The sequence below is a fragment of the Gopherus flavomarginatus genome, chromosome 5, assembly GCF_025201925.1.
Source record: "Gopherus flavomarginatus isolate rGopFla2 chromosome 5, rGopFla2.mat.asm, whole genome shotgun sequence".
In the NCBI taxonomy this organism is placed as follows: Eukaryota; Metazoa; Chordata; order Testudines; family Testudinidae; genus Gopherus; species Gopherus flavomarginatus.
In genome coordinates, this window is record NC_066621.1 from 17,467,403 (window position 1) to 17,492,350 (window position 24,948).

Below are 24,948 nucleotides of genomic sequence, written 5' to 3' on the forward strand. Positions count from 1 at the left end.
TTCTCGTACTCCCCCTTTCCCCCCGCCCCAGCTGGAGATGTTTACCCAAGTCCTTGTGTTTTGGAGTTCTTTCCCTCCACCCCTCTTTTTCCACCCATTTTCCACTGAGAGAGAGAGAGAGAGAGAGAGAGAGAGAGAGAGAGAGTGTGAGTGTGTGTTTGTTTTCTGGAATGCAGAGAAAGCTCAACTCCGAGGAACGAACCCGAGCTGCTAAGTCTGGGTCTGGATCCAAATACCTGCCCCAACTCAGGGAGAATCCAGAGTCGAGCTTGAGGCTCGGAGCCCACCAGGGAGGCAAGGGCGAGCCACGAAGCCTGACCTCAGATCCAAATGGTCCCGCCCATCAGGCTTTGGCTCAGGCCTCTCCCCACTGAAAACCAACTCCTGAACAGGTTTTAATGTAGATGCTGTTGTAGGGATTTTGACCCTGCAGCAAAATCCAGCCACAGTGGGATTATTCATAAATTACAGTTCTTCCCATTCCATGGTGCCAACGTGGTTGGGATCCCAAGCGCAAGCAAGACGGGGGACTGGAGAGGGAAAGGGCCAGGCTGCTTGCATGACTGTTTTAGAGGGGTCCAGGCTCACTGGAGAGAATGGGGTGGAGTGCAGGCCAGTGCTGACCCTATTTGCATCCATGGGGCAAGGATGCAGAGCTCAGTGAGCCGGCCTCATAGGGTACGTGGAGGAAGGGATGCCTAGGCTGGTCCTACCTGTTGCAGCATGATCGCCTGTTGCTGCTGTAGCAGAGCTTGGAGCTGGGGAGGAGACAGGATCTGCTGCATCTGCTGTGGCGTGATCATCTGAGGCGACATCATAGCGACGGACACAGGGACCTGAGGAGACAGAGAGCGAGAGCGCATTAAACACAAGCCCATGCTGAGCTCGCAGGAGGATGTTCTCACCTACATGCTCTGTTGCGATCCATCGCTCCCTCGTTAACGCTGAAATAGAGATTCCCCCCATCTTATGCCCTTAAAAATCCTCCCCAAAATTCCAGACTTGGTAGGCTGGGCCTGGGACTGCTTTAGGAACATCCTATCCACTTTGAAGTCAAATCAGACATGGGGTTCCCTGAATGATGCTCCCTCAATATAGAGCTGCTACGTCAGGCTCCAAAACCCCTCAAAAACTGGTTTGGGTCCCAGAGCTCCAGTGCTAGCAGAGAGGATTTGAAAATGTAACCGCATCACCAAGACCAAGCATTCAAAAGCCACGAGTTAGGCCCAAAAGAGCCATGAGATTTTTAATACACCTCTACATCGATATACTGCTATCCTTGGGAGCCAAAAATCTTACCGCATTATAGGTGAAAGTGTATTATATTGAACTTGCTTTGATCCACCAGAGCGCGCAGGGCCCCCCACCCCCCAAAAGTACTGCTTTACCACGTTATATCCAAATTCGTGTTATATCAAATTATATCAGCTGGCGTTATATCGAGGAAGCAGTGTACATAGTTTTTTTTTTTCCTTGGGGAAGGGGTATTTCCCTTCTTGGTTTTGAGCCTTTAAGGGGGTCATGTTTTCAAGCTTTTCTCCACAGCCACGAAGGCTACAATCTTACTTGTATTTTAAATGAAAGCAGAGAGTCTCACGTAATCACATGATTCCAGGAGCCGAGGTGTTAAGCAAATGTCATGAATTGCCAGATACAATTGCAAGCACTGATGTAATTGCTTAAGGGCTCGATTTTCAGAGGCACTGCACACCCATAAATCCAGTTGTAAAACGGGGGGAGGGAGGGAAATCAATGTTCTGCATCTTTACAATCAGGCCCTCCAACCAGCAGAGGTTTGGGTTTTGCAAAAGCAAAACCCTCTCTGATTTGGATCCAGACTCCATTTTATCTGAATCTCAAAAGACATGGGGGAGAGGGGCGGGGTTAGAGGTTTACCCGTCATTAAGGCTTTTTTGGCTAAGAACCAGTAGCCAGAACTTCTCTAACCCACTGGCGCTATGCAGCGTGAGAGAGCTTGGAGGCAGCTGCACCGGGAAGGTGGGGGCAGAGATCCTTGAGAAGCATGCTGTACGATTTGGAGAGAACATGGCGCACACAGTGGGTGCGATCCTGTGAGATGCAGGGCACCTGCTGGGAGCTACAACTCCCATCCAGCCAAAGGAAGTTGTGGGACCCAGAACCTTGCCCAAATCTTATTTTAGTCCATTGCAGGTGGCATTTTGCCCCTTCCCCCCGACCCTGCCCCATTCTGGGCCTGGACCAGCTGGGCTGGTGTGTTTTCCATCTGCCTCAGTTCGGGGAAGTGTAACAGCGCAGCTGGCCCCTTCGATGAAATTGGGCCCCGCTGTTCTCTTCCAGTCCAGGTGGGCCCTAGTTTGGTGTCCTGAGGAGAGCAAGGCTGCCCTGAGCGTTACAAATGAGACGGCCCAAAAGCAGCAGAGCTCACAGTCCTCAGGCAGGGGACTGGGGTGTCCTGAAGGAGAGTCCAGAACCCAGAGTCCACAGAGAGCATGAGTGAGCTCAAAAGAAGGTTGGTGAAAGCAAGTCCCCTGCAAACTTCCCCAGCCCAGAGAGCTGCTGTCAGAGAGGGCTGAAAGCAATAGAGAGCCTAGTTGATCCTTGACTCAAAAAGCTGGAGCCAGAGGCCAAGGAGGGCTAAAGGCTGGGAAAAGGTGGAGGGGTGAACCCACCCACATCTCCAGGGGACAGCTGGAGCTAGGCCTGCTAACATAACAGGGCAGAGAAGCACCCCAGCTAAAGGGCGTAGGGTGAGGCACTGGAGCTGTACCAGAGAGCTGGGGAATGGTGAGAGGTGCTGGAGCTGTATCTGGCCTCCTGATGGACTGTTGGGAGTTGAGAATGAGTAAATGTACCGTTCGGTCAGTGCTGGGGAAATCTGGATTATAGTCGTAGGATTTCTTATAATAAATTACTCCTCAAAAGGGCTCTTTACACATGAAAAGCTTGTGTGGAGTTCCCGGGGTCTCTGGAAGAAAGGGGAAACCGAGGCAAGCATGCTTGTAATGCTGCAGCTGAAGGGCAGTCGAAGTAGGGGTTGCCTTAACACAGTGGAGACTGCAGGCAGGCGATTAGCCTCTGGAAGGGGGGAAACTGCAAGTGCTCAGAAGAGGGAAACCAAGGTAGGGGGCTGCTTGCAGGGACATCTGAGGACAGGATGACTGAGAAATGGGGAGGGAGGCCCAAGATGTCTGTGGCCCTTTCCAGGTAAACTGCTGTCAACTGCTCAGGTGTTGAATCCCAACATCCCATTTTCGGGCCCACAATCTAGCCCTCCAGCCCAGACCTTCTCTTCCCCACTCTTTGAACTGCAGCATTCGGGGAAGGCACTGGCAACAACTGGGGGTGAGGTGGGGGGTGGATCCACAACCCATATGTTTTGCAACAGCTCTAGGGCGAGTTTAGTGCCCGTTCCCACTCCCCCCAGCCCTGCCTTCCCCTTCCCTTCATTGCTTAAATTCTCTTCTACGACAAAACACACCTAACAAGCTCAGGGCCCTGAAGAAAGGGGAGGAAGGGGAGGCATTTGGGCTTGTCAATCAAATGTCATCTCTTCACCTTCCAAACTGCTTCTAGCAGCTGCATTAAAACATAGCCGGCTGGCAGCAGGCTGGGTTAGAGAGCCCGCTGCAGCGGGGGGGAGGGGTGGATGAGGAGCGCAGACCCCAGGCGAGCAGAAGTTCTTACTGGTGATAAGCCGGGAGGAGGTGGGAACAAGGGCAAGGGATTGAGCAGCAGATCCCAACGTGAAAGGTATCAAGAGATGCCAGTCCTGGATACTGCCGTCCGCACGGGCTCAAGAGTGACCGAAATAGAGCAGCTGCGGCTCCCAAACTGGGTCGGCGTCACTCACAGGAGCTTGGAAGTGGGTCGGAAGAAGCCCGCAACCAACCTGCAGCAAGCGCGCCCCCCCTTGGGGGTTGCCTGAACTGAGCGGCTCAGGGTCTGATGTGGAGGCAGAAGGGAAAAATGGCTTTCCAGTCCATCTGATGTCCACGAGTAACTGGCACGTGTGGTGGACGTGAGGGAAGTGGAGCTCTGAGGTGCTCCAATACCACTGCCAGTGCCTGCGCAGAACAGATTGCAGTTCCTGAGTGTGAAGTGTTTGGCCAGCAGCCCCTCCTAGCAGCAAAGTCCACTGGGACTCTAGCTCACAGGCTGCGTGTCATGAGCGGCTTCAAATTGTTTGAATTTCACAGGATACACACGGCTGCTGAGTCCCTCCCTGAACTGCTGTGATTTTTCCAACACCTGGGTCTGCTCCTGGGGTGGGGTCGTGGTCTGACTCCATCCCAACGGGGTTGGGGGCAGTGGCTAGCCAGGCTTATCTCAGGGGGAGGAGGAGGGGGAGGGTGTGTCTCACCACACAGTGCCAGTTGTCATGGCTTAGCTCAGCCCAGAGTAGGGACCGGGGCCCTGTGCGCAGCACGGAATTGGGCTAATTTCACGATTTCCATGAAATCATGATTTACACAGGGCCTTATTCAGAGTATGGGCCCCACATCTTGAGAGGCTCTCTCATGGACCTTCCCCTCTCCCCACTGGCTGCCATGCAGTTCCCCCCACCCTCCCCACTGGTGATCTTTTTTAAGCTTCTTTTAATATAATTTAGCCACTAAGATATGAGGAGGAAGAGCCAGCATCGTATGGGCCAACCAGCTCTCCATAAGCCACACTTAAGTGCTCCATGGACCACAGTCCTAATTAATCTCACTCATGGCAGGCACCCGAGCTGGACACAGGGCTTCACAGCACAGGTGCTGGGTGCTGTGCCCCTTCTCAAGGCATTGATCTAAACTTAAAGGAGAGAGCGAGAGAGAGCTAGAAGGAAAAAGGGGGAGGGAAGGGGACACTGGTAGCCAAAATACTTCTAAAAATCAGACTGTGGAGAAGTTATTAGGCTTTGCAGAGACATGAGGAACATATCAATCATCTCTATCCAACCATTATTTCCAGCTGACATTAGTAACCCATAATTACCATGCCAAGGACCGGGTGGGCTAGGAGAGCTGGCCAAGGTGACTTCTGTTATGTTAGCACGCCTCTTGTGATTTGAGGTAATGCTGGATGTCAAGTCCTGGGCATTTGCTCTGGAAACAAGTTTCGCCCCAGACAAGTTGAGAGCCAGAACAAATGGAGGGATCCTGAAAATTTCAGAGCCCCCCTATTGCCCACCCCCATATGCAGGCAGAGGGCAGATATCACCCCAGAATAGTTTCCAGGGGTTTGACCCTGTAATGCTGGCCCAGTGGGTGAGCTGTAGTCAGCACCTGGGAATGGAATGTAAAGCTATTGTACATTCCATGTTAACCCTGCAACATTCACATGCAGCACGAGCCCTCCCTGGACATCTGCAGAAAATCTCTTCCACCTAAACCAACTCTCCTAGATGTTCTCTGTCACCATGAAAGCAGGTAACCTTGGCTGACCAAAGCAGGGAAGCCTGCCTCTCCAAGGAGGCTCCATGCTAGACTGGTCTTAGCCAGAGTGACCCTACGATAGCTGAGGGCCAGGTTACCAGGAGGGGAAAATCAGGCAGAAGATTTTCCTCGCTCTCTGGTCCTGCTGGAGGCAGAGCATGTGTGGGGCATGGAGAGAGGAGATCTCAGTTCTAGCTGGTGGTGAGTTACCTTCTACTTTGGTCCCAGCCTTGTAGGGGGAAACTGTGCCAGGCAGAGAGCAGCTGAAATAAAGCATGGGCCTGTCATAACATTTTTTCCCAGATCTGGACCTTAGCGTCCAAAATATGGGTGTTAGCATGAAAACCTCCAAGCTTAGTTACCAGCTTGGACCTGGTATTTGCTGCCACCAGCTAGGAATTATACAGTGCCTAGCTCACTGTGGTCTCCCCAAAACCTTCCCTGAGGGACCCCCAGACTCAGACGCCTTGAGTCTTACAACAAAGGGAAATCATCCCCTCCCCTTGTTTCCTTGTTACTTCCTCCCAGGCTCCCCTCCCTGGATGACCCTAGGAGATTCCCTGCTTCCAGTCCTGGAAACACAAGTACCGAGAGATCTAATCTCTCTCCCCCTCACCCAGAGGGTATGCAAAGTCAGGCTTAGTAAATCTAACACAGAGATTTTCCCCCTGACTTCTTCCTCTCACCAATTCCCTGGTGAGCTGCAGACTCAATTTCCTGGAGTCCCCACTAAAGAAAAACTCCAACAGGTCTTAAAAAGAAAGCTTTATATAAAAAGAAAGAAAAAGGACATAAAAGGATCTCTGTAATAAGGTGCCAATATACAGGGTCAATTGCTTAAGAAAAAAAGTGAATAAACAGCCTTATTCCAAAAGAATACAATTTAACACATTCCAGCAACTACACACATGTAAATACAAAAGAAAACAATATAAACCTATTGTCTTACTATCCTTGTACTTACAACTTGGAATTAGAAGATTAGAAAGCCTGGAGATAGAAAAATCACTTTCAGAGCTGAGAGGGCACAGACACAAGACAAAGGACTCACACCCAAAACTTCCCTCCACCCAGATTTGAAAAAGTCTTGTTTCCTGATTGGTCCTCTGGTCAGGTGTTTCAGGTTACTGGTGTTACCCCTTTACAGGTAAAAGAACATTAACCCTTATCTATCTGTTTATGACAGGGCCCCTGACCGCTAAGTAGCTGCTCATGCTCAGCACTGTTAGGCATTTCTGGCCACCTTCCCGGGAGCGAGCTGCAGTAACCTATTCTCGTCTGCAGGAGGTGCTTGGCCTCAAAACCCACCATTTACACTTTTTAACCCTGGCAGTGAATGAGGCCCTCCCCTCCCCCCCCAAGTCCTTTTTAACTTGCCCGAGGCCATGTCAACTGCAGATTATAACCCCCTCCCCACCATGAAAGGAGCAGCTCCAACCCGGGGCTGAAGGGAGCCTAACTCTTCCAGGGACTGCGGCTGAGGGTATTGGATGTGCACCCTCTCCCCCTGCCACTTTTCAACCAGAGTCGGACATGCGTTCATTAGGATTTGTGCTGCCAGCGTGCTGCAAAGAACAACCGGTGCGTAGAGCAGGAAGGGTTGGAGTTTGGAGAGCAAGGTGGCTTGATTATTCACAGCAACCTGTGCTGCTTTTATGCAACAGGTGACCTGTTATATGTTTCCAGGTATATCTAAAGGTATTGGCTTGGACCTAGGGCGTAACTTTTTGCCCTCACAGAGCTGTCTGCAATCAAGCGTCTCAGAGGCAGATAACCACTAGCCCCTTTTGACAGACACACAGAGGTGAAGCAACTTGCTTACGGTCACTTCGTGGCATAGCTGAGAACAGAACCCATGAATCCTGGCTCTCAGCTCTAATCACGCCAGCACACTTCTTCCCAGAGCTAGAAACAGAACCCAGGAGCCCCCGCTCATGCCTGAGCTCCACAATATGGATCCCACCTACTTAAGAGACCTGCTTCTTCCCTTAAGGCTTGTCTCAGCAACTGGGCAGAGCCGGGGGTAGGAGAGCTCATGGAGGGGGCTACCCTCCGTGGAATTTGTTTCCCTTCCACCCTATTGGTCCAACTGAGCGGAAGCTTGCTGACCTTTGAGAAAGGTTGCAAGGCTTATCTATTTACTCAGGCTTTTTGCTAGAGGGAAGTGTCCCGAATGGACTGAGTTTCATTTGTCATTGCAGATCTCTCTCTCTCAGCTGACTTCGTGTAAAGTTATTTATTAATTGTTGCATGCTCACCCAGAGGCTGCAACTGAGGCATCTTGGATGAAAGTCAGCCTAGGAAATCAGGGCCACAGGAGCGCTTCATCTGGGCAGAAGCCGGATTGTTTGCCCTCCTGGCTCTGGGAGGAAAAGTGCAAGCACTGCGGAGGCAGGGACCGCCTTTTGGTTCTGTGACTGTACAGCACGTAGCAGAGCGGGGTCCTGGGCTATGAACTGGGCTTCTAGGTGCTATGGTCATCCCCCCCCCCCCCCCCAAACACACAGAGAAATAGTAAGTGCTAAATTAGTCCCTGCAAATAGCTGCATAGTCCTCCCACCATTGGGACATCTGCAATCACTGGTCACAAGACCAAACGTATCACTGAGGGGGCCTCAATATGTGCCATGGCAAAGCCACTGCCTTGCAATGCAGAGTCCGGGCTCTTTGGCTACCAGGGCAAGGCAGCCATTAAACCGCCTTAGCAGTAGCCGTGGTCTCCACTATCTGTTCCCCTAGAAAACAAATGAGATGACCAGTTTGATAAGCTGGTGTCACCACTCTCCCTAGCCCAATAGAGGATCTGACCAGTTGGGCATTCTCTCAGCCAACAGTGGACAACTGGAGATTTAGAGAGAGAAATCCATGCAGCGGCAGCACCAGGATAAGTGAGAGTGCAGGGTCCATGCCTGCTCCCAGGGAGCTAAGCCTCACACTAATTTCCCTTTGCCATTCATCCGCTGGCAACATGCTCGGAATGAGAACCTGTAATTAATCGCTCATCTGCATCCCCCATCCAAACGTCTTCCCCCGCCCCAACCGCCATGCAGCGCGTCCTATTTGATACACGTTTGCTGGCATTTTCAAATCGGAGGCATTCTAATTACCGGAGAGTTATAACACCTTCCATTTCTCGCCCGGCGGACTGACACCCTGTCAAGAGCAAAGAGAATTGCCAGAGGTTTTGACAACACTAATTGCCCCTATAATCTAAAAACACAAAGGAGAAGCGATTAGTCGTGAGGACCGCAGCTCTCGATCCGACATGAGGTTTTCACAACGTTACAAGAAAACAAAAGCGGCGCCTTTTAGAGTTTGATGGCTGCTAACAAAAGCAGAATTATATTTTCATACAACCTTTGTCTGCCTTAAATGGCTTTCCCCTTTGCGCAACGATGCCGAGCTGACATGGGGAACAGTTCTTGTGGGTTCTTGAGAAGTGGGGGCAGAGAGGAGACAAGCCAGGTACCTGGGCTTTGGTTCTCGTAAGATGTGTATTTGAGGCTGAAAAGTTCTCGTTCCAGGTCTTACATTATGTGGGGGAACAGTTTCCAGTCTCGCTGCACCATTGGCTCTGGTTATCTAGCTACTAACATCAAGCTCCTTAAGGGTACCCTTAAAAGTACTACAGCTGGTTGGAAAATGGAGATTTCCTCCTCCCCCCACACACCAAAAATTTTCAAGTGAAAACCAGAAGTTTGAGGTTTATTGACAAAAAGTCACAATTTTCTCTGAAAAGTGGAAAATGTCCACAAAAGTATTAGCTGAGTTGAAAACCCAATTGTCCATCGCCAACAGTTTTGCCCAGTCCTATTGGGTACTTTATACGACCCCTATCACTGTAGTACCTGGGCACCTTATAAACGTCACAGTGCCTCTGAAAGGTGGGGGCGTATTATCCCCATTTCACAGATGAGGAACTGAGGCAGAGAGATGAAGGCAACCAACAAAAAATATAAACTAGGTCAGTCAACAGGACTGTCAACCAGGGTTACCTCACACCACAGCCCCCAGGAAACAATGATCCTCATGTCAAACCTAGCAGCAGACAAGCGATGTGGAGATGGTCCCAAAAGGGCTCGGATGCAGGACTCTCTTATGAGGGGCACTGTGGGCATCTAAACTTAGCCAGCACGTCCATGAGGCCGTTGGGAGAATCAGTGAAGAGACATGAAGGGTTTTCAATTCGCTGGGGACGCCCAGCTCTATGTGCCAGAGAATGAGGCCAAGGGTCTGGGCGAGATTGGGACACGCACGAGAACGCTGGGGCTAAGCCTCAATCCTCAGATCACAGCGCGTGAGGAGAAGCAAACAGAAGCATTGGCGGAAGTTATTTTACCCTCTCCGCCCCCCATCGTTCGCAACCAGTTCCTGACTCAGGGGTCTAGCTGGATTCCCAGCTGCTCAAACTTAACAACTGTCCTAGTTATCACTGCTCTCCATGCCAAGCCGTCTATCTCCACAGGCCTGGTAACAGCCACGCTAAGGCACCTAATGGCATCTGAGTCGATAAAGAGGAAAGCAAACCGAGCAGCACGTACCCAGGGGATGTCTAAAAACATGGATGCTGAACAGCTTACTTAACCCGAAGCCCTTTAACGCAATGCCTGCAGCTACTGTGCTTAGGACAGGCTTAATGGGAGACAGAGTCACATGGGCCCTCCTGCCAAAGCACAACTCGCTTGCACAGCTATTGCAATACACCCACCATTCGGGTGTTCATTTGCAAGGGCCACGACCAATATCTAGGGAAGTGGCTAAACTAGAATCTCAGCCATCGGGGCTTCTGGTGTTATAGGCATAGCGCTTTAATGAGCCATCTACCGGTTCAAACCGGAGACATACCCTTGCTAGAAAGATCGGCACTGAGAAAAATAAACCATGTATTCCCAGGGCACAAGGGGTTAATGCTCAAAGCTGTCAGAGCGCTAGGGGCTCAAACCCCACCCAGGTTGAACAGTTCTCCCATCCCATAAACGCAGTGTGCCATTTGGCATTAACTGCCACTCCCTTCTCCTGCATCTAAGTAGGCGTAGATGTTAACAGAGTAGGAGATTATTGGGGCATGATGGAGTTGGGTTTAATTCTTCGTGCAGCACCTAGCGCAGCATGGGCGGTACAGAAAAGCAACTGCATATCATGGTAACGTGCGGCAGGTCCAAACTGAGGCGAAGGAACCATGGACATTTGGAAGTCTACATAACACTCAACGGCTCCCACCACGCCTCTTTCTCCTCAGGATTATCTCCAGCCATCCTAGTGCCCCCTTCCCTGGGAGCTGAACTTTTTCCTCTCTCCGATATTAACTCTCCAAGAAACACCACCACAACAAAAGCTTTGCCTGGGCAGCCTGGACTGCTGGATTCTTCTCTCCAAGAATGGCCTGTATTATGTGTCATAGCTGGCATCTGCCAGATAGTGAGCTAAAGAAGGGAATGACGCACTCCTTGGCCCACTGCCATTCCACAAAACTGCTTACTAACAGCTTTGGCCCTTGAACAAATGCCTTGACGCTGTATCTCTGATTTGAGAACAGAATCGGGGGGGGGGGGAATGAAAGGGGTGATTTTTTGAGCTGTTTTGGCTGTAATCCCACCGCGCCGGAGACGGGAGGGCGGCAGGGGATGGGGGTGGGAATAACCAGTCTGTGGGTGGAAAACAAGTCTCATGTTGAAGGGGAAGTTCTGCTCTCGGTATAAATCTGAAGCAGGTTTCACAGAAGCCAGTGGCATTCAATGGGATTTACACCAGCGTCACAGAGCGGAGTCTGGTAGGGAGGATTTTTACAGGAATGAGATTTCAGGACTGAATGAGCATTGTGAAGAATAAACCTTCCTTTGCAACCCAGAAGAGAACGTTCCTTCCAGATCAGGGTCGAGGTTCATTAGTGAAGCAGAACAGGGGAAAGCCACACGCTGAATGACTCTGCTGACTGAACTGCCTTCTTGCTTGGAGTCTGACTTCCTGGAGCAGCATAAGGAATTCTGAAACTCAATGAAGGAAGAAATTAAAGACCCCCTTCGTTCCTGGAGTTGATATCCCAGCCGGGAACCTTGCAGCAGTGGAGAAACAGGGGTGATGGGGACTCATGATTCCATGATCGTAGGGAGTGAATGCTCTGATCATCTCAGGAGACACAAAAGTTTGAAGTTTGAGAGATGCAATTTATCTTCACAAGTCAGGGCTAGGGCCGTTCCCCACTAGCACATGGATATTAGAAAACCCACAACTTGCCCGGCCTCAAAGAGTTAATGGACAGATCTTCAGCTTCAGTTAGAAATAATGGTAATCATAGGAGCATATTTCCAAGAAGCTGGGAAATTATATGAAGTGCAAAGGGGTCAGGCACCATAATGAACGAGGTGGGAACAGTAAGTTAGAACATTTAGAGAGAGAGGTCTATAATCACTTTTCTTGCTCATCTAAACCCTTTCCCGTATATCCCAGTCGAAAAGCTAACACAGAAGAGCAAACCCAGCTGCCCACCCACCTGCACAGTTGTGGCCCTGATCCTGTAATTTATCACATGCAGACAGACGCCAGAATCCCATTTACTTCCGTGGGACCATAAAACAGCACATGGGCCTCCTGTGTGCCTCTCACTGCACAATAGAGGTGTTTATTTATGTATCCACACTGCACATATATACACACATGCACACTACAGCTTAGTTTGAAAGCATGTATGCTGGCCACAGAGCTCAGGGCACCGTATGATAGGAACTCAGAACCCATGATTATGAAAATAAAAATGACGATAATTTTAAGAACATCCTTTTTGAACCTGAAATCAACAAAACACATCTAGAGGGTCAGCTACAGGGATGGGAAGAGCTGGAGGAGGAAAGGGAACAAATACCTGGCTAACACCAACCTTAAAATGGTTTTTCTTTAAGTGGATGGACCATGATAGATACATAGGCCATACACCCCACGCCCCCCAATGCGCACACATTCTCATCTACTCTCCACCTGGGATACTGCTCCACGCAGGCAGACGGCCCAAAGCATTTCACTTTGAATTTGGACTAAAACAACAACAACAGATTGTAATTACGAATCCCCACCCCATTTGAGAGCGAGCCTCGGTTCGAGCCCTGTCACTACATTTGCTGGCTCCCAAGAAAGCATCAGGCCAACCCATCGCCAGCTGCGCTGCAGGTAGCAGCTTCCTGCATTTCAGGCTCTGGAGTTTATTTGGTCTCGGCTCTGTTTTAAAAGACAGCAACGAGGCCTTTAAATATTCGTACCTGGATTCTGATACTACACTGGAATAAAACTCAACTGACTTCTGTGGAGCGATTCCCAATTTAAAACCCACCGAGTAAGATTGGAAACAGTCCCTAGAATCTACTCTGCTGCTTCAGGTCAATAGTAAAACTCAACAGAAGCAAGATTAGGCTCACAGTTAGAGAGTCAAGAAATATACACATGCCGTGGAGAATCAGAACAAGAGAGTGAACTTTGCGTATAGATGAGCACACGAGACTGATTCTTCATTACCTTATACCATGAGTAGCCGGTGTGAGTATGAACTGCTACAAATGCAGAATGGTCTATCTGGATAGATCTCTTAGGCATTTATATGCCCCCTATCACCACAGTATCTGAGCATCTCACAATTTTCCCTTGTATTTATCTCCACAGCAGCCCTGTGAGGTGGGGAAGTACGGTTATCACCAGTTTACTGATGGGGATCTGAGGCCCAGATTTTCCAAGGTATGTAGGTGTTGCTGAGCTCAGCGTTACAATGCCTAACTGATTTAGGAACCTAAATCTCACTTTCCAAATGGGTTTAAAAACTTACGAGACAATCCCATTGAGAGTTAATGGGATTTAGGCCCCTAAAGTGCCCAAATCATGTTTTAAACTGAGATTTAGGCACTGCAACGCTGAGTGCCACAACCTCTAAATATCTTAAAAAAATCTGGGCCGGAGACACTACGTGAGTGACCCAAGCTCACATGGGCAGTCTGGAAGTAGAACCCATCTCCACAGTCCCAGGGTAGTGCCCTAGCCATTGCACAAGCCTTCCTCTTTCTGGTTGTGTTTTACACACATCATGTGCTCTCACTGCACTGCTGAGAGTGATTTCACAGGGTGCAGTGGCAATTGGGAACCGATCCAGGGCGAGACCGTGGAGAGCATCCAGGAGAGGAGACGTGCGAGGGAGCCTTTCCGGACGAAGGTGAAGGCAGGAGCAACTCTGTGGGTAAATGTGAGCGGGTGTATGCACCTGTGCAGAGGAGAGCAGGTGAGTTTGATGTTTCAGTCACATGTCCAAGTTATGAATATGCTGTATGATCTCACCTGCACGCATCCTCGCCAGTGTCAGGCACCCCAGTAGGTAAAAGGAAGATGGCTCACATATCCCTATGTATCAGCGCACCTCGTCTGAACATTTCCTGTGGCTGACGATCCCTTTCAAAATCTGCCACACCCTAGGGAGAGACGGTGTCACACCACGTCCCAGGCTGGCACCACCTTGGGAATGGGCATCGCTGACCAAACGGATGCAGCGGATCAAAACCCAAAGGTAGGTGTCTATCCGGGTGAGGGAATGTCTTATCTCCCTTTGACAAATACCCAAGCGGGGCGCTCTCTTCCTTATCCTTTGGCAACACTCGTGTAGCTGGTCAGGCCAACGAAGTCTTACAGAATTGAAGTGACTTCTTGGTCACCTGCCCTCCAAACACTGTTGCTCTCCTTGGAGCAGCTGGGCCCTTGGGCTGGTGTTATTCTTGTAGCCTGCAGGGTGCGGACCGAGCCACTGGTTAGGGATCACTATTTGGTAGAGGCCAGCCAGCCAAAGGGAAGGGGACATTGGAGAAAGGGGCCTAGACCTGGGCGCTGCAGGTTCAAGTGGAAAAATCTCAGCGCTGCACCAGCAGAGTTCAAAGGGGCTGTTCTGTTTCTCCCCGAGAGGGAACGCGGAGGGGCCGGTATTGATCTGTCTTCATTACCCATTTCACTCAAGTTTCAAATCAACAAAATACACTTTTCCGCTCCAGCGCCCTCCCTGCTGCAGCAGACAAAAGAAAAAGCAATTTCCTCAAGTTTGCTTCAAACTCTCTGCTCCTTCCTTGGCGCCCTTCTTCCCTTTCCCATGACGGACACATTTCTAGTCCCAGAAACCTCCTCCCACAGGGGACAGCAGTCTCGCCCTCCCCCACAGCAGGCAGAAAGCAGGATGGGATGTTATCTTCTAGCTGGCCCCCCTGCTGATCCATGCTATGGCTTCTAGGTTGACAGGAACGGGGGTGGTTTCGGAGTGAAATTGCTACCTTTTTGCCTGGAAGTTCATGGCCTCTACTCATCCACAGAGCAGATGCACCATGGGACAGTGGCAGTACAGTGATCCCATCTGCCTAGTCTCTAATAGCGACTTGAAACAGGCAATACAGCTTGACACTTCCAGGCCTTGGGTACAAAACTGGCTGAGGATGACAATGACCCAAAGTGGTGCCCACTGAATGGCTGTTTGGCAGCTGATGGGAAATGAGTTTGGTGGGTCTCGGGCCAGATCACACGAGGCAGCATCCTTATCACAAGTTGCTCCCATCGCAAATGTCGCTTGTTGGCCATCCAAAGAGTGAGTGGGAATAGGGATCAACCCCCCTTTCTTACCTTCCAAGGCATACTGGTGGGGCAGCTGTCAATGTCTCTCTTACATCTGTTCTAATGGTCAAAAGAGATTTCAGTCTCCAGGTCCATCATTCTGGTAATCAGCACTAAACTCACTTTTAAAAGAAAGTCACAGAGGTTGGCTTCCAGTATCCAGAGCTGTGGTTCTCAACCTATTTACCATTGCGGGTCGCACATGCAGCTCTCTTATGTGTTATGTGGGCCGCATCCGCACAATATATATACTATCTGTATGGCCCTGAGGATGTCACATTGGCTGCAGCTGTGTGCTGATTGGACCGCAAGTGTTGAGAGCCATTGATCCAGAGTCACATCTAACAGGATATAGACTGAGACCGCCCCCGCCTCATCCCACACAGAGCCAATGAACATCCATCAAATGTTAAATTTCATCCACTTGGTGACATGGGCTGGATCTGAACCAGTGACTTGGCTCTAAACAGCCCATGACTGACCACCAGCCTCTTAACAGCTGTAGCAGTTCCCTGGGAGTTCAGTGCTAGAGGGTGACCCAAGGCACAGAGTTCAGGAGAGTTTAGATCTGGAGATGTCATTCAGAGTGACCTGCCCATGGAGCTATGAGACCCATCCTGAAAAGACTCCCATTCAGGTCAGCAAGGACTGCAGGTACTCAGTTCCTTTCATGATCAACAAGCTAAGGCTTGGCAGGCTTTCACACAGAAGAAGGAACATGGAGACGGGAACACACATGAGAAACAGACAACACCAGCCCTGTGACACCACATCCCCAGTGAGGCTGGTGAGCACTGGGCATTAGGTATTTTATCAACACTTCCTGAACCGATTCTTCCAGCATCATTTAGCTCCCCTGCACGCAGTTCCGTTATTAAATTCCTGGGGGCAGAAATTCAGGGACACAAACCATGCCATGCTGGGGGAAGAAAAACACTTACAGTGACAGTAACTACCCACATGCAATTTCTTTTGTAGGGGAGAAAAAGGGGAGGATTTGTTTCAATGGTGCAAGCAATTTTTCTAAGGTTTCAGACTTTTTTTTACCCCAGCTGCAGCAATCACATGAACTGTGCACTGCACCTCTGGGTATGTCGAAGGAAAGAGGATTGGGGGAGGTTCCACATTTGAAATACCGAGTCCTCGCAAGCTCAGCAGCTACTTATTGCTTTTCAAATACACATGAGCATCATTATCTTTACTATCACAGCTGGCTCGATGCCCCAGATGTTCCCCTATCAGCAAGGATCCTTAGAACAGGGGCAGAATCCTGACATACTGAAGCCTAAAGGCACCTAAGAATGGTGGCACCCCAACTGAGGGACCTGGGGGCTGGTTTTGCAGAAAGTGCTGGGCACCCACCTCTCTCACTGGCATCCCTGGGAGCTGCGGATCCTCAGCGCCACTGAATAAAAATCAGACTTGCGTTGGAGGGAGTGGGTACCCAAAAAATGAGAGGGAAAAAAACAACAACCCATCAGTGGCCACCTTTCATTATATCCAAGGTACGATGAGACTGACACGTCCCCGCTCTGTGCCTCAGTTTCCCCATCTGTATAATGGAGATGATGGTAGTGAACTCCTTTGTAATATGCTTTGAGATCAACTGATGAAAAGTGCTATAGAAGAGCTAAGCATTATTATAATGGACATTAAGGACACTTCCTCCTGCCAGCTGATATCAGACCCTAACCTCCATGCACTTTTTTCTATTTAAATCCTGTAGACCCCAACTCAGCAAAGCATTTAAGCATGTGCTTAAGTCCCACTGAAATCAACTGAAACTTGAGTATGTCCTTAAAGTCAAGCATATGCTTAAATTCTCTGCTGAAAGAGGATGGACTGCTGAGAGAGGGCCTCAGATGCCGACGGGGGGGTTCGGAGACTGGTTTCAGCCTGAACGGGCAATTGTGCCCCCTTCATTTTGAGCAAACTCCAAAAATATCCAAGTGAAACTCAGCTGAAAGGGAAGAGCTTTTTATCTGGATTTAACCGAGAGCCGCAAATCAGACCAGACTGAACCCCCAGAGTCTGTTTCATCCAGTCCCATAACAGCCAAGGTGGGGAGAGAGGAGCTGACAGAGGGCCCTGCATGAAAAGGACAGGCAGTGCTCTGCAGAACAGAGCTCTGCTCACCACATCACTGCACTAGGAGCGCAAGAGAAACCAGTTTCTATGGCCAACCTGACTGTGCTTCCACAGGGTGTTGCTGAGCAGGCCTGAGTGCCTTCAGCTCCCTTTGAAGTCAATGAGAGCTCAGCAGTCCAGTGCAGGATCAGGCTGCTAGCCAGACAAAGAGCAGAATGGGGAGCCAGCCCATACTCCTAACTCCTGCTACACAAGTGAGACAACACAAGGGTTGCAGGCTCGGTCCCTTCAGGGCCTAATCCTGAACAGGTGCCGATCACCTACATCACCCACTGAAGTCAACGGAAGTGATGGGTGCTTAGGAAACTCACTCACAAAAGTCTCCCCCAGCCTCTGATTCCATAGTGCCCTCCAAGAGCAGTGCGCTTCCCTCAGTCATTTCATGCTCTCTGCCTCCCACCCACCCCCCGCCTCACCACCCTGGATTTGGTGGTGGTGAAGGCCTCCTCCCCGCCTGCTGCCATCTCACCATACAATAGCCTCTCTCCTTCTCCAATTCAGTCTGAAGAAACCCTCCTGGTCAATCTCATCCACACCATTCCCCGTTAGATAAACTTCCTTTCAAAGGAGTCTGCTTAATCCTCTATCTCCCCTCCTTCAGATCCTCCTCCAGCTGCTAGGCAGGGGCAAGTCGGGAAGGAGGGGGCGGGGAGACAGGCTGCTATTCCTGACTCATACAGCCTATAACTTTCACAAGTTCTTTTGCAAGACAAAAGGGGGAGGAGGGGGCAGAAAGCCGGACTTTAACTCTGAACAAGCCAGCCAGATGGATGGACAGACAGCAGCGAAAGGGAGGGGTGGGATGGAGGAAAGAGCACAAGAGAGAAAGCAGATCATGAAAGACTGAGGGCGAAAGGGACGATAAACAGGCAGTGACAGAATGAGAGAGACACACCATGGGAGAAGAAACAGAAGGAGGGAAAATAGAACGTGAAAGAGAGAAATGGAGAAATACACACACACACACACACACACACACACACACACACACACAGATATGTAACCGGAATCTGACTTCACTCTTACTGTCTTTGTTCTTTCAAGATATTTTCCATCCAATGACTGCATTTCCTTCCTGAAAACACTATTGGAAAAAGCTGCCTGCTTGCGCGAGAGAAGCCCTGACTAATTATTGCTGTTAATACCGCAGCTGTGATTTCCTCTCATCCGTTCCCTCTTCACTTTCAAACCCATTAAGGCCAGGCGGCAGCAGGTCCGCTGTCCCTGCAGGGGGTCTGCGCCTCTGAGGCAGGTGGGACAAAAACGAGACCTGTTTCAGAGCAGCTCTGGACTCCATCCTATCCTGCTAAAGGGATAGAGGTTTTCTGGGGAGTTTCAAGCCTGCAGCAATCAGAGACAGGAAAGATCTATTAGGCCATCCAGCCCAGTCTCCCGTCCCTGCCAACAGGGGTGCCTTCAGGCCCCAGCATGCCAAGCGTGTGCTTGGGGCGGCATGTCGCGGGGGCGCTCTGCCGGTCGCCGGAAAGGCGGCAGGCAGGCTCCCTTTGGTGGCATGCCTACAGAGGGTCCGCTGGTCCCGCGGCTCTGGTGGACCTCCCACAGGCACGGCTGCGGGAGATCCACTGAAGCCGCGGGACCGGCGACTGGCAGAGTGCCCCCCACGGCATGCTGCCATGCTTGGGGCGGCAAAATGTCTAGAACCGCCCCTGGATGCATAGGGATGGGGTCGGAGGCTTCGGGGGGCGATGCTGGGGTCTCAGAGGTGGTGAGAGACGCTGCACAGCCCTAAATCTTGCCCCACAACGGACCTGTCCCTCTCCCCTGCCCCCGCGGCAAAGTCTGGCTCCCTGTGGCGCCCACGCTCCGGTCCCCACAGCCCCAGGGAAGCTGTAGTTTGCATTTCTCCCTTTCCTTTTCCGCCCGGCTGCCGACCCCAGCAAGCACAAGTTCTGGTAATAACCTTGCCCGCTTCTGCTTCCGACTGCTTTAGGGAAGGGGGTGGGGGCAATGTCATTATCCCCATGCTACATATGGGGGAAACTGAGGCACGGGATGTAGTTGGTTCAAGGTCAGTCAGTGACCATGCACAGGGTCAAGAACCTGGTCCCCCGATGCCTTGTCTGCTGGACTATGCTGCCTGTTACATACTGATCAGGGGAAACTCAAGAGAACTATCAGACGTTTCCCAGTGAGGAGCCCCGTTGTCTCTCTTCACCCCTTTTCCAGGGTTCATTGGATGGTCTTGTCCCCTGTGACAGGGTCGAGTCGGCATTGGCACCTGGGAATGTGGAGGCACAATAGATTGAAGTGGACCAGGGAAGGAAGGGAGGGAGAGCTTTCACCACACTAGGCAGAGAGAAGGAGAAGCAGCTGTGAGGGAGCATTGCTATCCCAAGCCAGGGAGAGAGACTGCACTGTCTGAGCCTCTCTCACACCCTGCTCCTCCTTACTTTAACCCCTGGACAACATGTGATTTCCAACTGCCCTCAAGTCCAGTTAAAATTGGCAGTGTGGGTTGTTTTCAGATGTCCTGTACTCAGGGGCGGCTCCAGGCACCAGCGCTCCAAGTGCGTGCCTGGGGCGGCAAGCCGTGGGGGCTGCTCTGCCGGTCACCGCTAGGGCTGCAAGCAGGGTGCCTTCAGCGGCTTGCCTGCGGAGGGTCTGCTGGTCCCGCGGCTTCAGCGGACCTCCTGCAGGCGTGTCCGCCGAAGCCACAGGACCAGCGGACCCTTCGTGCTTGGGGCAGCAAAATGTCTAGAGCCGCCCCTGCCTGCCAAGGTGGGATTCCTTCTCCTAGTGCTTTGTCCCATCTAAAAATTTAAAAGATTTCAAGGAATGGGACTTCCACTGCTCTCACAGAGAGGCTATCCCAACCCCCAACATGCCACAGGCCTGATCCAAAACACACTGAGGTTAAGGGGAATGAATGAAGCATGAGGTGGAGCAAATACGCTCGATATCAGGTTTGCCAAGAGAGGGGAAGGGAGATGAGACCCCTCCAGGCGCTCAAAGACACCCCCTTGCCCAGCCCCAGCGATAATGTTGTTGGTGCAGAGCTGAGGGAAAGAGAGAATAAGACAGACCTGATGGAAAGAGAGAGATGGGGGGGAAAAGATCAGGAGGCAATGATACTTCTTGCAACAAAACAAGGAGAGGAAGAAAAAACAATAATAAAAAGGTAGGGGTGTGTGTGTGTGTGTGCGCGAGCGAGACAGAGAGAATTTAATCCCTGTTTCATTCCAGGTGTGCGTTGCCGAGAAGCGGGGGGAAAAGAACAAACAGCAACAAAAAACTGTCCCATGGATCTCACTCTCTGGGTAACTGGCTGAGCAGAAACTGACCTTCCTCTCCTCCCTCCTGCCCCAGGTTCCCTCTCCCGCCTCCAGTGGGTTTCGGAGCCAGTTCTGCCTGCTCTAGGAAGGACCTCCGGCTCAGAGAGAACTCATGCTAATTACTTTCCTTTGTTAATTAAACCCACGTGGCTCTAATAAGGTAACCTGCTGTTCGCCGATAAATTTAATTAGCCTGAAGGGAGAGCCCCTCCGCACAGCTCTTTAAATTATCACTTTACATTCGTTTGGGCCTTGCTTCTCTCCCCTTCTCCTTCTCTTTTTGGAGTTAGGCTCCCTTTGCTGGCCTCCCTTTGTGGGAGGAACCTGCCAGAGTGTGGCTGAGGCTACCAGTCAACAGGTTGAGGTTAGAGAAGGACACTGCCAGTGAAAAGGTGAGGGGGTTGAGGTCATGACCATAGTCAGCCCCCTTTCCATCTCTCGTGCAGCAATTTTACTCCTCCTGCCAGCCATCCTTTCTAGCAGCACCAAGTTTCCCCCTCAGCAGTGCCCTGTCAATGCCAGGGTAAACCACCCTGGTATTTGTCTCCCTCTAGTGGCCAGTCTGTGTAAGAGGATAAAGACCTACTACCGCTACCATCTCATGAGTCCCTCTTTTATCTCACGCTTTCAGTGCTGCCGGTCTCAGGTTCAAACCCCACTGCCAGTACCTCCCCGTTGTAGTGCCAGTGATCCCAGTGAGTGTCCTCTGGCAGGCAGTGCCCTACCTCCTGGGAGGAGCTCGTGTATCACCCTTCCCCCCACAGAGCCACGGGCACTAGCTGTCCCGGAATCTTGCCCCAGCACACGGGCCTGCTGGCCCCAAGAATGCTTTCCAGGGGACTCTCTCCCATGGGTGGAGTGTTGCAGACTCCTGGGAGGGGGGCACTGCACCCTTCCACTGCAGTGCAGCAGACTTGCCCTGTCCTTCCCCAGGGTCCAACGCCCTACAGATGTCTGCTTCCATCTCTCTCTCTCCAGGTCCTCGGTTGCCAAATCCAGAGCTGTGTTCAGACAGCTACAGAGCAACAGGGTCACTCTGGGGGGGAGAGGGGTAAGTCCCAGCATGTTCTCTCATGTTTAATTTGTGAATCAATTTAGTGCTCAGGAAAAGAGGGATGAACAGGACCAGCCTGAGCCAGGGATATGGAAGGCAGCTGCTGCTCCCTCGCTCCCCAGATGTGCCAACATCCCTCATTCCTGACCCACAGCGTTGAACTGATCACTAGTTGCTTTGCAGCCAGGATGCAATGTGGATTTTATGATGCGGGCAAATGGGGCAAAGGCAACTTTACTCATGACCTGAACCAGGATTTAAAGCCAGATCTGCTAAGGTGAAAGGCCAGGTCATTAATCCCAGCTCCCTTTCTAACCTGGCAACACCCACCCACCCCACCTCCTTCCTGGACCCTTGCTCATCATCCTGGGTCAGACTATAAAATAAACTGCCCCTGCTCCCCCCATCACCCTAATGTAAGCCTCTTCACGATAGCTACATGGCCTTAGGGTCATATCCTTCCATATGGTCCCAGGACATATACGGATACCTCTGTCGCTCTCAGACACACTTTCCCCCTAACCCCAAATCTCCCACACACACTAATATTACACTCCCGCAACCCTCTCCCACCATAAACATGTGCCCCTTACACACAGCTCATTAATACACACCTACTGAAAAACAGCCTCCCACTACCAGAGCCCAGCCTGCCCCCCAGAACCCACATACGCAGGAGAACTTCTCCTTAGGTGAAATGAAGAAGCCACAAGTTAGATGGCTTTGCAATAGCTGTCCTAATACTCCCCCTAAGCATTCACTGTCTGGCATCAGCAGCCCAAACCAGCGAACAGAGAGAGAGGGGGGAGACTCCTCTCCTGAAATTTAACCTGTATCCAAAATATCGGAGACATTGTCTCCTCCTTCCCCCACTGAATTCTCTTATGGTGAAGCCCAAAGGATACGGACAGGGACTCGAGAGGGACTCTACAAAATGGAATGATTAAAAATCTTATGGAGTCATAATGGAGCACGTGACCTCCCTGTAGGTGTTTTTAAGCCAGGGACTCTATGGCAGGGAGCATGAGCGTATGCATGCATGTGTCTGTAAATGGATGAGCCGTCCCAAAGCACCTGCAATCATTTAGGAGCACCGTCCTGCTGAAAGTCAATTATGCTCCTAAGCTGTGGAGGCAATCTTGGGAAGCCCACCCAGGACACAGAAATGTATTTCTGGAAGCTGTGCCAAACCCCAGCGGAGGAGTTCTCTTTGTGCTAGTGGAACACTTCCCATAAGGGTTTGGGTGAAGGTGGTTCTCTGCCTCACCTGGACTGCGGGCTGCTTGTTCTCATTGCTGCTAGGAGAGGTCAGCCCCGTGGCCTGCTGCAGAAGGAACTGTCTCGCCACCTGGAGAGCCTGAAAAAACAAAATAAAAAAACCAGAAGATAAGAGGGTGGTGGAGGAGAAGAGGTAATTTCTCTTTTCAAGCTCCTTGTGCCTTATCTACCTGTGTATGCGCTCACTACCTAGACATCATCCACCAGATAAAGACCCACTTACTGGTACAGCCAGGACAAAGTGATCTCAGGAAGCCCCTTAGGGCATGTCTATGCTGCAGACACCCGCGGCTGGCCCGTGCCACCTGACTTGGGCGCTGAGGGCTCATGCTAAGGGGCTGTTTAACTGCAGTGTGGATGGTCGAGTTGGGGCTGGAGCCTGAGCTCCGAGACTCTCCCACCGCGCAGGGTCCTTGAGGCCAGGCTCCAGCCTGAATGTATACACTGCAATTAAACAGTCCCTTAGCCAGAGCCCGAGTCAGCTGGCATGGGCCAGCTGCAGGTGTCTGATTGCAGTGTAAACAGACCCTTAAGATTAACTGGATGAGAGAGACAGAGGGATAATGCAAGGAATAGCACCAAAAGAGAGCAGCTCACTTGCTGGAGAAAGATGGCCTTGAACTCAGGAGAGGCAGGTTCTATTTTCAGCTATAGCACAGATTCTCCCTCTGTGACCTTGGGCAAGTCATTTTGCCTGTCTGTGACTCAGTTCCCCATCTGTAGAATGGGCATGCTAATCTTTGCCTACCTCACAGGGGTGCAGGGATGCTAAATCCATTTGTTAGGTGCCTGGAGGGGAGCATAACTACCAGAGGAGTAGATCAAGTAAAGAGCAGGACTTCACCCCAAATGAATAACCAGTGACAGAATGTGGACATTCTGCAGATAATTTTCAGCAATAAAGGAGAGGAATTTAGCAGTACTTACTAGTGATCGCATATGAATCTGTTAATTTTATGGGCATATGCCTGGCAAGTGTTGTTAGTTTCCTGTGCATTCACTGATTTGTTTTCAATAATATTTATTAAGTCACTTGTATTAACTAAAAATAAAACACTTCGCTGGTGTTGGAGAAAAGCACGAGTCAGTGAAATTGCTAATCAAGGCGTGTGTGTAAAAACACACTGTGAAAGCAAGCAGGGGAAAACGGTGGGTGAAAACAAATGCAAGCCCAATCAAGTGAGTGCACCAGGACACGAGGAAGAGAGCAACAGCGAGAAAGAGTGTGTGAACACGAGGAGCACACAAGAGAATGCATGTGCGCAAACATGCGGAAGAGCCAAAGCGTCCACTAGAGCTGGTGAAAGACTGCAAATGTGTGAAAGAAACTGAGAGGGTGTGCAAAAGAGCGAGAGAAGCACGAGACAGAGAGGTTTCATTCAGGAGCTGAGAGCAAGCAAAGAGAAGGGAATAAATTCTAACACAAACAATCCTGTGGTACTCCGGGCTGCTGCTCCCAGGTCCATTTCCTCATACGTTCCTTATATTTTGCTTTTAAAGATTTTTTTTGGGGGGGAGGGTGGGGCGGGGTACCTTTCTGAACAACAAAGTCATTGTAGTCCTGCCTGCAAGACAGGTTTTTATTACAGCGCAGAGACAGGAGGGGGGATTGGAGGGGGAGAGGTCGGAGGGTCATAGCCCAGCTTGGTGGTGCTGCAAACAGCATGTGGGTTCCAGTGAGCTGTCAGCGCCAGGGCCGTAAATCAAGGCCCTGGCTTCCAAGAGGCGGCTGTGTGCTCCTAGGCGGCGGAGGCACTTGCAGGGTGTGTCCCAAAGAAAGAGCCGCTTGTTAATTTTCCACATTTCCATCTATAAAGAACAAAGTTACTTTCCGTCAGGCATTTATACATTATATACTGTACCGTACAAGCTGTTTGGAGGGGCAGCTGAATTTATACTCGAAAGCGGAGAGATTAGCACACTCACTTGCATATATCCAGAGTAATTACATATACAAATCCATGTGGGTAGGGGTAAGGCACATAATATAGTTACATACATAAACCTACACAGTGTCATTAGATTAATGAACATGCCATTTCAATATAAACCATGTTGTTGTGTGTGCACTACACATGACATAAGCAAATCAGGTTGTCCATCACATATATAGCATATCCACAGTACAATTATATACTCACACACACACAGTCTGCAT

General features: G+C 50.6%; 1 protein-coding gene across 7 annotated transcripts in view; it reads right to left on the bottom strand.

Moving 5' to 3' along the window:
* Positions 1–24,948, bottom strand: part of FOXP4 (forkhead box P4) — a 142,061-nt gene that overhangs the window by 56,221 nt on the left and 60,892 nt on the right. For all 7 annotated transcript variants that reach the window (XR_007774914.1, XR_007774915.1, XM_050957103.1 and 4 more), the window contains 2 exons: positions 22,780–22,869; positions 714–836 (listed from right to left, as the gene is read on the bottom strand). Coding sequence is in view for 5 of the 7 variants with exons in the window: in XM_050957102.1 (XP_050813059.1) it covers positions 714–836; positions 22,780–22,869 (213 nt within the window). In the remaining 2 variants the exon portion in view is untranslated. The remainder of the gene's footprint in view (positions 1–713; positions 837–22,779; positions 22,870–24,948) is intronic.